The sequence below is a fragment of the Eleginops maclovinus genome, chromosome 6 (genome assembly GCF_036324505.1).
Source record: "Eleginops maclovinus isolate JMC-PN-2008 ecotype Puerto Natales chromosome 6, JC_Emac_rtc_rv5, whole genome shotgun sequence".
Lineage (NCBI taxonomy): Eukaryota > Metazoa > Chordata > Actinopteri > Perciformes > Eleginopidae > Eleginops > Eleginops maclovinus.
The window spans coordinates 1370997-1382271 of record NC_086354.1 but is presented as its reverse complement, the minus strand read 5'-3'; the positions used below and the strand labels follow the sequence as shown (position 1 = coordinate 1382271).

Sequence of the window (11275 nt, the reverse complement as noted above, 5' to 3'; positions counted from 1 at the left end):
ACACCGTGGCAACTGTGCAGATGACATTACAACCTTTGAATCCTTGAACCCCAATGTAAAGAAACTTGACAATGCGCTTCGTAAGAGAACATTGCAGCACTACAGCTTGGTAATGCGGCAGCAGTCACGGCTGTGGCGAGATGAAACTATGGGGGGCAGAACTGAGGCTCATTCAGTCTCATTTTGCTGGGGTTCTGCCTCCCTCCCAAATATAAAGGAATGTTTTTTTTTTATCCAGCCATAAAACAAACAATGCTTCCATCAGTATTTACAGGTCCGATCCAACCTCAAAATGATGACATGTTCCACAGAACACTGGTGAGTAAACTGAAGGCTCTCTGTGATCAGTTCTGAGTGAATGTATCTAACAGCCAGTCCAGAGGCTCCGGTTCATGACGTGTCACTTATTCCACTATAATGCTTACATTTAACAGAGCTGAAAATATAATTTATTCAAAGTATTCTGTGGCTGCATTATACTGTCTTATTAGTACCTGACCTATAGTGTATTCCTTTTCTATACTGCTGTTATTGATGTTTATACTGCCTTATTCTGTTCATACTGTAAATACTGATGTTTGAATTCATGTTCTACCATGAATAACTCTGCACTTTCTGCTTGTTGAGGTCAGAAGCTAAGTGCATTGTTTTAGTACTCTGTAACAATGACAGTAACTCATCTAATTTAAACTAATCTAGTTTAATAAGCACCTCACCGCTGTTATTAAACCCGTTTACCACTTTATACATTGTATGTATTACTTTAAAGATTTTAAAGGAGTTACAGAGTGTAGCCCATCGACATGAGTGTGATGGGACAGAAAGAAGACTGCAGAGGAACAGAGAGAGCGCTGCTGCTTTTACTGAGGAGCTGGAGCAGGCGAGCGAGGCTCTGCAGGGATCAGGTGCACCCACAGCACAGTCACAGTACAAAACTGATCAATATGTTCATCAATATCAAATGGATTGTATATATATATATGTATTGGACGTTTTGACTCTGGAACATGGAGGACACAGGGAACTGTCCGTCACATTGTGTTTGGTTTTTAACTCAAATGTATTCTAGATTAGGTTTTCCTAAACTGCAGGGATGCCAAAGGCTTGAACCCAGGATTGTTTCAGAAGTTACCCTCTGTTCCCCCGGGCTCAGAGCTCTGAATGAATCCTAGTGAGGACTTGGTAGGGTGACTGGTATGTGTATTCAACTGAAGAGGAGGACCGCTCTCCTCATGGGGGGTCAGACATTACAATTCGCAACCCATCCACAGGATAGCGTCTCCCCCAGAAGCTGGGACCTGAAGAGAGGACAGTGTTGCCATGGTAGACCGGGCCAGGCTGTGCTCTGTTCATATGTTGTAAACACTATGCATCCAATCAGAACACTCGATTTTAATCCAATGACTGCTTCACTATAAACTACACATCTACTGAACAGCCAGCCAATCAACGGAGTCTTATGACTTTCGGACGCAGCATTACACTAGACACATGTAGGAAGACCCCCGTAAGAAACACATTTGTTTTTAAGCGGCATTTACAGAACTTGTTTAATTTACGTAATATCATAATATCCTGTTGGGTTTGAACAGACTGCCACTCACTCACAGAGGGAACACTCATTTGAGGTAAGGGTCAATTTACTTAAGATAAAAGAACTTGTAGTTTAAAGATGATACAAAATTCAACTAAAATAAAAATATAATAATAAAATATATCTGATAGAAAAAATGTGATTCTATTTACCATGACTTTCCAAATGTCAGCGTTCATAATAAGACTTTATTTGCGTGTCAGCGGCGGCCTCAGAGTCCCTGCACCTCCGCTGCAACACATGCATCACTTCCTTCTAGAGACAAGAAATAGGAAGTCGGAGGCCTCTGACTTAATTTCCCAGCATGCTCAGCCGGGGCTGGGTATCATTTAGCACACTTTATTACCATCCTTTCAGAAAGAGGGGATTCACCAGTCTGTCACATTGTCAAACATCCCAACATAAATGCAGTGTGGTGTTCATGGGTAATGGGACAGTGAGACACCATCTGGAATGTAGACAAAGAAAAGCAGAAAGACACGAATAAGGCCTTCAGGACACGCTCAGCCTGTCCAAAGTCCACAAACGAAAAGAGTCAGAAACAGCCTCTGATCAGAGGATCGCCCTGTTCAGCAGAATAACAACGCAACGTTAAAACCCTTTCTGGAGGTTCCTTTGGTGTATTCATGGAGAGGAACAAATACATTCAAAGGGTGAGGTTTAAATTAAGGGCTGCTAATGTCACTCTGGAACATGCTGTTCTAACAATGGAATGGCATTGTAGTAAATTTCATTTAAGTAACGTCACAATATAAGACCTGAGGAATTACAAAATAAAACACCTGAATGAAAGCAAAGCGTTTAGTATCAGCTGATGCATGGAAGGATTGTCTGCTGCAGGGAACTGTTCTGATTAAAAGATACATGCACAGGCAAGAAGGCCATCCTGTTACTTGCTCTGTGTGTGTGTGCTGAGCTGAGCTGAGTTGAGCTGAGGCTGGTATGGCTCCTTTTCCTCTGCTGTTCAACTTACACTCTGCTGACTTTTGGTCAGCATACAAAGATGTGTGCGTTACGAAGAAAGAGACCCTAATAAATGCTGTTTTCATATCAGTGGCCTGTAGCAGCGGCAGAGATCGTGGGGTTAATATTACAACTATTTGACTTAAATGATCTACTTTGCACACCAGTGTGTTTGTTAGGAAATATGATCATGCTCCTGTGATCAGGAGTCAGCTCCAGCAGCTGCCTCTCAAACATCTGTTTCTATTGGTCCTTTCCCCTCAACATCCTCACCTATCAAATACTGCTGGTTTTTACAATTCTACAAAACATGTATTTAATATAACTAATGACATACCATATAGCATGTCCCAATAGGAACAGTGGAGCAGATAAGGGAATGTTGCAGTGGGAGATCAGCGCTCAGTCCTCAAATGAACTGAATAGATAAAAAAGACCTTCACAATAGTGACAGTTCAATCATTCATTTCTGTAAATGATTGGCTTATCAACCTCTCAACTATTCCATTGGCTGATGACAGGCTCCAGCGCACTCACTGATGAAAGCACTGAAACCAGATGAAGAATAAAAGCAGAAGTCAGATGTTATGACGGTTACAGAGCATTAAACTGCACATTATGACAGTGAGACGTTAGTCCTCTGATGAGTTCAGCTCAGCCACTCCCATTCACCCCCGCTGACTCCAGACACCGAGTGAAACACCATGATTTGTGTTAAACGGCCGATTCATTTCAACAAAGAGAAGAAGGAAATAAAAAGCTGCAGCTCCTCCCCTGCCTCTGTTAGTCTGAGAGCCCAGCAGGGCCTCTGCATCAGACGTCTGCTCCAGTGACTCCATCTACCTGTCCTTATCATACACGAGCTGTAGGCGGGGGGTCACAACGGTTAATCAAGCATAATATACATTTCCACAGAACTAATGGTGACTAATGCTTGGTGGGGGGGGGTCATACCGTGGGACAGTAACAGTAGTCAGGACTGGATTGATGTTAGATAAAGGACAGGGAGACGCAGAGTGACTGCTTCTATGGAAACCTAAGTCTCAGTCTGCATTATGAGGCGGGGGGGGCCTTTTGGAATAAAATACTGTCCCTGACACAAACCTGATGTTGAGAGGAACTAAAGGCCGGAGCCACTAGTGGAAAATTTACTCTTAAATAGCACATTTACACTGAACATACATTAAAATGACAACAAAGGTATTTATTTATACCAACATTGTGTGTTAGGAGCAAAGCGAGTGTTAAAGGGACCTGAGGGACATGCATCTCATGTAAACACATTCACTCCCTCAGACAGGGGACAGGCCGATTGAACCAGCATGTGACAGACAGTTGCGCTGCCCCCCTCTCCGGCAGCACATTTCAACAAACCCTTTAACTGTTTCAGTCTGCATCGACATGGCAGGGCACAACATCACATTTCCTTGGAACTCATCTGACATCTCAGGGGGCTAGTGGGCCCTCTCCCACTCTTACATACATAAATAGGTTGGCATACATTCAGTAAAAGCAGTTTTTTAAAGATGTATGATACTTTTTCCACATGGGGGGACATGGAGTTAGCGCAGGTGTTCATCTCTCTTCCGGAAACAAAAGACCTCCTCCCAGCTCACGGCTGCTCCATGCAGTCTGAACAGCACTGTTATTCTCTAAGTCTTTTCACACTGCCCCCGAACTTGGTCTGTCTCATATTTAAAACCTTGGGTTATAAATATTTGCACCGCTATGGGTGTGTTTCTTCATCCATGGGTCTCACAAAGATCAATGGTCAAGTTTTGCACATCCATGAACAATAAAACACATTAAATCAAAGTCTGAGTGGACCAAGTCCAAATCACTTCTACAAAGTGCGTCTTTCTAAATGTGTGTGTGTGTGTGTGTGTGTGTTTCTAAAGCATGTAAGGTGCAGGTAGGCAGCTCTGTGATGATTTGAAGGGAAGCTTAAGAGTGAGGGAGACTCACAAATGTTCCAGAGCAGTCTGTAGGCTGGGGGGCTAAATGTCGCTGAAATGGGGGGGTAATTTTTACTATTTTCTTTTACAGGAAAAAAGAGGACAATTTACAAGCCCACTCTGCTCTCATGAGGTGCAGGTGGAGCCTAATCACTGAAGCATGTGGTCCCTGGGGGGGGCTGCTCTGCAGGGGCAGGAAGTGGGGGCTCCCTGTCAGCGGACGGGTCATCCTCCGTTCAGACTCACAGCACAAGGCTGAGCAGTGGGTGTAGTTATATGTCTACCTCTGGGGGGTGTGAATGACAGGAAGAGAGGTTCTTCACCCACTGCTGGGGTAAGGTAGTCTCAGTGAGGAGCCCCCCCTTGTTATTATTGAAGGTGGGAGGAGTAGGTTGATGGCCGTGGTGCGGTTTGCTCCGCTGAAATTCTTCAAACAGTGAACCGTGAGGAGGCTCTAGTAGGTTTAGAACCCCTCTTGGTGGAAGGTCTACGCCCGACTCGCTGGGTCATTCCTCGGTTAGGAGGTGGAGTTTCCTCCTTTGAATAAATTCTGGACCCAGGCGAGGGGCGTGGCCTGATGTCAGGAGTCATCGTCAGTGTCCTCGATCAGAACCTTGGTGTCCCGGGTCTTGGATCTGGAATGGGATAGAGGCAGTGTGTTTACATGAAGTCAGATGGGTGGGGGGTCTGGGTGCTGAATGGCTTGTGACAAAAATAGCCTGAGCTACTGTGGTGGTCCCTCTCTTCTCCTTTCTCTGTAATCTTTACTGACAGGATGAACATTTGCATTTTGGTTTTTAAAAAACCCAGACTGAACCCTGACGGCTCTTTTGTCAACCCCTCCACTCACGTCCATCACCCCCTCATATAAACCAAACCTTGTATCCGCCCCTCCCCCCCGATCCGTGCCTTCATCACATCCAGACCTGATCCCTGCAGCAGCATCTCTATATTTCAAATCTTCAATAAACATCAATATGTCCAAAACTTAGCTGCACAAATGCTGACCCCCCCATCCACCCCCAGCTTTGATGTTCCTTTCTGCTGGTATCCCTCCCCATGCTGCTGCGGGGCGTGAAGACTCACTGTGAGGCCAGCCGCGGCCTGCGCAGACTCATGCTGTAGCTCCTCTTCCAGTTCTTCTTGCCCTGCCGGTTCCGGACACCGTCCTCCTGGTCCATCATCTGCTCCAGCAGCGTCTGGTCGTCTGCGTTGAGCGGAGCCACACTGATGTCTCTTACGGCCCTGAACTCACCACAGTTATTCAGGTGTTCGTTCTCCAGTCGGAAGAAGTTCCACACAAAGCGCCTGCGAAGCACAAACACTGAGTGTCAAAAACAACGTGCTACTTTAGAAATATTCCTACATTATTCAGTTAGTGATACCATCCTGTATCAAAAGTCACTCGTATTGTCTTCTGATTGAGGGACTACATGGGTAATTGAGAGGAAAACGGATCACGTAGAAAAGATAAGACATCTTGGGCTTTTGAAGTTCAGACAAAAGAAGACATTAGGAGTCTATGAAACATTCTGACAGTTTACTGAATAATGGATCAGTAAGAATAATTGAGAGATGAAGAAAGAAAAAGATCGAAAGACTAAAGGAGAGAGAGACTGCGTCTACCTAAAGACCTCCATTGGGGCCAGGAGGGTGGCCAGTATGTCGGAGATGCCGTTCAGCCCAGAGACCGTGCTGAGGGACACGGTCAGAGTCCAAGAGAAGCGCAGGAGCACGTCCTCCACTATGGCGCTGTAGTAATAGGCCTGGGTGGAGAGAGGAAGAGGAGAACAGCTGTTTTTTATTTATTTTATTTTATTTTTTTAAATATATTTCAGGGGCTTTTTGCCTTTAATCGGATAGGACAGTGGAGAGTGACAGGAAAGTGGGAGAGAGAGTCGGGGTGGGATCCGGAAAGGACCACGGGTGGGGAATCGAGCCCGGGTCGCCGGCATACGGTGCAGGTGCCCCAGCGAGTTGTGCCACGGCCGGCGCCGAGAACAGCTGTTTTAACACAACATCACAGGGTGGGTTATATTGTCAGGGGCTCAGTATATGAGGAGATACCTTATGTGGGTACACTATCTCCTCTCTCAGGAAGGTATTCTCTCCGGCGTTCCGGTCAAACAGGCCCCAGTCCATCTTCAGATCCCAGATCAGTGTATAACAAGAGCTGACCACCAAACAGCCGATATACAGGTAGAGGAAGATCTGTGCGTCAGCGTGGGCTTCAGCTGAGGAGAGACGGAGGGGGGACGCTATCAGACAGCTGCCATAGCGTCAGGTTTACACATTTAAAAGTGGAAATGTCTCTCCTATTTGTTTTCTGATAACCCAGACTTCTGCATGTTTACTTAAAGAAAAGAAGACAGCTATCAGCAGGACCATCAGAACCTTCCAAGCCTTTAAACATTCATCTGCTAACCCGCTGCTCTACATCACAGCTCAATACATATATATGTCCAAACAAGTGCACTGAAGCTCAGGTGAGAATTAAACTACATTAGGTATGTCTGTCAGTGTGTTTAGTACTTTTCTGCTCACTGTGTGTGGCTTCAGTGGTCACATAGAACTGTTAGCTGTGATGAGTGGCAAGCATGTTTAAGAAAATAAGAGATGAAAGAGTTTCAATTCAGATGCATTACGTGATATTATTGCCAGAATAAAATCTTTAGGGACAATACATTACTTTATGAAAGATGGATTCATAGCCTCCTAGAAATATGAAGAATAAAGTTGTTTGAGCTGCAGGAAGGCAGAAGTTGAATAAAAAGGCCTTTTGTAATTGTGACAGGGTAATATTTTTTTTTAAGTCAGGGTGGGGAGTATGAAATGACTTTGTTGTAGAGTTTTTTGAATTTAAGGTTTCTCAAAATACATCGCAGAGCCGAGTTCTTTTGGAAAACCTATTACCACAAACCATCACTAGGTGGCACCACACAACATGAGCTGGAACCAGAGGAGCTCTGACAGAGTGGGGTTATATACTAACGATGAGGGCATTAGACTGTCCACCGAGGCATTTCATCACTCCTGGGGATCCTATTAACGTTGTTTAGTTTTTTGTTGTTATTATTATTATGAATTCATTTATATTTCTTATTGATTTATTTTTTTGTGTTTGAGCTGGTATTGCCATCTACTTGAGTATTTCTCCTGTGCTTAATTTGAAAAAACATGGTAAATGGAAACAGGAAGACATTTTACAGAATGATATCTAATTATAAAAGTACAATTAGGGAAAATTATAAATAAAGGTCTTTCTCCAAAAAAAGCATCAGTAAGCTTTCTGTGCATTGAACACGTGTTGTGTATTGGTGTCTGCAGCCTACCTTTATGTGTACTGTATAGGGCAGCAAAGGTGACAACAAAGAAGGAAGTGGAGTATTTCCCAGCGTTCACCAGGTGAGGGAAGGCCCGTTTGGTGTCACGGTAACGGCGCAGACACTGCACAAACCGGAACCAAGCAGGAAGGCACTGGATCACTGCTCTCACCCCGTATGAGTAGGAGTTACACACATCTCTAGCTGCAGGACAGGGCACACAGACATGTGGTCATGACAAGGTGTAGGTCCATGGTGATTGGATCAGGCTGCCAACTTTCCTCTGATCATTCTCACCCTCACTGCTGATGAGCCCATCATGTTTTTTCCAGTCTAGTTCAAAGCTGTAGAAACAGATCATATACTCCAGGTCCATCAGAACGACTCCCAGAGAGTTCAGCTGGTCTGCCAGCCAGAAGTCTGCAAAGCCAACGCGATGGAACGGAGCCGTCACCACTCGAAACTGTGGAGAGGAGACAAAGGACAGAGCAGAGTTTGTGGCAGTCTCCTTCACACTTGGAGTGGACTCCTCATTATAAGTGAATCTGTCTGCATGGAATCCTTATTCTGTTTTGATAGAATTACTGGCTGATTACAAAACAGATTTTTAGGGACCTTTCATTGGTCTGCACATTAGTAAAGACCATTCAAAACACTTCACCACAAACGGTCTCCAAATTGTGCTTCCTGTCCATGCGGGTGTTTTGTAATACTTAAGGTTTAGCAAACATGCAGTTGTTTAGGAAGAAGTGGGCATACTCCAAAGGATCACACCTCTCCGAAATCTGCTGCTTTACTTGCTGCACACTTAAATGCAATGTAGGTATATGGTTTAACTCTGCTGCTTCAAGTTGATAGATTAGGAGCTGTAGAATGCTTATTGTCAAATTAGAAATAAACGGGAGGCACAGATTGCATCGAGTGGTAAAACAAATATGATAGGCTATTTACACGATTCTTACATTTCTTCCAATATTTTCTCTCTCAAACCCTTAAACATTTTGTCACCTCATTGAACATCAATTATACTTACACACAAAGGATGAACAGTGGTGACAATGTAATTCAGTGATTGAGTGATTGAGTGACTGTACCAAGAGTTTTAGGAGCCAGAAGCGGGACTTGTAGTAGCAGGTCTTGAAGGGGTTGATGAGGAAGAGGAAGAAGAGGCCGTAGAGAGCGAGAGGGTTAGCCTGCATTGGTACCAGGATGCTATCACTGAAGAGGCAGGACAGAAGGCTGACACACCACAGCACCCCCAGCAGACCTGCAATCTACACACACACACACACACACACACACACACACACACACACAGTCAGTCACAATGTTTATCAGCATTAAAAACATTTGTTGTGTTTGTTGGACAGAAAGCTGTATTATTTGCTCAGACCTCAAACAGATGTTGGTGTGACAGGTTGTTTCGGGGGTTGAGTTCAAATATGAGCACATGGTTCACTCCTGCCTGCCTCCAGCCGTAGGTGTTGATGCCTGAAAGAGCAGAACAGCAGTTCACAAATTATTAGGATAAACACAACTTCCTTCTTTAGGCCTCAGGCTTTCTCAATTCTACATTTTTTGCCTCCTCGACTCCTCAGGGTAGCTTGTGAGACGGAAATCAATCTCAGCACGCCATCTGAAGGACATCTGATTCCTAAAGTTCATCTGGTGGAACGGTAGTGAAGATGTGTACTGCTATAATATACACTGCCCGGCCAAAAAAAAGGTCTCCACCTGGATTTAACTAAGCAAATAGGTAAGACCCTCCCATTGGATAATTACTGCATGGGTGATTATGTTTCAGCTGGCAACAATTTATTGTACCCTAACTGATGCAGTGAGTAGCTTCTCATTTGTTAAACAGTCCTGTCCAAAGACGTATCCTGTGGTTGCAGAAAAGATGTTAATCTGTTTCAGAAGGGTCAAATTATTGGCACGCATCAAGCAGAGAAAACATCTAAGGAGATTGCTGAAACTACTAAAATCGGTTTAAGAACTGTCCAACGCATTATTAAAAACTGGAAGGACAGTGGGGAAACATCATCTTCCAGGAAGGAATGTGGTCGGAAAAAAATCTTGAATGATCGTGATCGGCGATCACTTAAACGTTTGGTGAAATCAAATGGTAGTAAAACAACAGCAGAACTCACGGCTATGTTTAATAGTGAAAGTAAGAGCATTTCCACACGCACAATGTGAAGGGAACTCAAGGGATTGGGACTAAACAGCTGTGTAGCCGTAAGAAAACCACTTGTCAGCAGTGTTAATTTCGTCAATGAAAAACTATGACGAAAAATGTTCGTCAACGACCTTTTTTACATGACTAAGACGAGAAGATGACGGGCTAAAAATAGATTTTTTTATAATAAAAACTATGACGAAATCTATATTTTGTTTCCGTTGACGAGACGAGACGGAACTAAAGTGTTCATGGTGCTCTATCGGACATTCAAAATGCAGGATATTTTATTTTCCCAAAATTCCCCATCTTGTCTGTCAAAATACATCCCTGTCATTGGTTGAATTAGTTGGCACATTATTTGTGAAAGGAAAACATACTGCACTGTTACTGCGGGAGGAGGAGAGATGCCATGTGGCTACAAATTAGTTGGGAATAATACGACCAACCTGAAGAGACACTAACTAACTAAGCATATCAATTCGCTAATTAAATCAATATTACTGGGCAGTCGGCAACTAGTGGCACATTTGGTAGCTAGCCATGTTGGCTTAGCCTTTCTTGCCACAAAGTTTTCAGTTTGCGGTAGCGAAGGAATGAGCATGGCTTCCAGGCTAATGTTGGCTGGGCTTGCATTGCAATAACGATCCAGTCACGCTGCAATTAGTTGTTTTTTTAAGATTACACAGCAATGTATTTGGAAGATATTTGTGTATGGCTTCTTATCTCTAAGGCCAGGTAGATATATACAGTGGTATGCAAAAGTTTGGGCACCCCTCTGAGATTTCATGACAATTTGCTTTTCCTTTATAATAGAAGATCACAGCAACAACATTTGTTTTCCTACAAAGATGTAGACGTTTTAGTGTTTTCCAGACCAAAATTCTTAGGGTAGCATTACATAGTTTTATTATAATAAAATAAAATGCAAAAAATGGGATGTGCAAAAGTTTGGGCACCCTTATAAATAGCATTCATTTCAACACCTGTACGGATTTATAGCTGACAGGTTGCTGCACAAAATTGCTTTGATTAGCTCATTAGACCTTCAATTACAAAGACAGGTGGAACCAATCATGAAAAAGGCTATTTAACATAGGTAATAGCTGGCTGTGCCTGGCCTAGGTTCTTTCTTAGGGAGTGGCAAGATGGGGACCTCAAAACAACTCTCCACTGACCTGAAAGCTAAGATAATCCAACATTATAAATTAGGAGAAGGGTACAAAAAATTATCTGACAGGTTTAAACTGTCTGTCTCCAC

The 11275-nt window shown here is 43.6% G+C and overlaps 1 protein-coding gene across 2 annotated transcripts in view; it reads right to left on the bottom strand.

Annotated features, from left to right (window-relative positions):
• Positions 1-1885: 1885 nt before the first annotated feature.
• The window catches only part of LOC134865804 (xenotropic and polytropic retrovirus receptor 1 homolog), a 43154-nt gene continuing 33764 nt past the window's right edge, over positions 1886-11275 (bottom strand). For both annotated transcript variants that reach the window (XM_063885535.1, XM_063885536.1), the window contains 8 exons: positions 9229-9326; positions 8930-9109; positions 8133-8298; positions 7845-8039; positions 6580-6746; positions 6139-6278; positions 5599-5820; positions 1886-5147 (listed from right to left, as the gene is read on the bottom strand). In XM_063885535.1, the coding sequence (XP_063741605.1) occupies positions 5093-5147; positions 5599-5820; positions 6139-6278; positions 6580-6746; positions 7845-8039; positions 8133-8298; positions 8930-9109; positions 9229-9326 (1223 nt within the window). In that variant the 3' untranslated portion in view covers positions 1886-5092. The remainder of the gene's footprint in view (positions 5148-5598; positions 5821-6138; positions 6279-6579; positions 6747-7844; positions 8040-8132; positions 8299-8929; positions 9110-9228; positions 9327-11275) is intronic.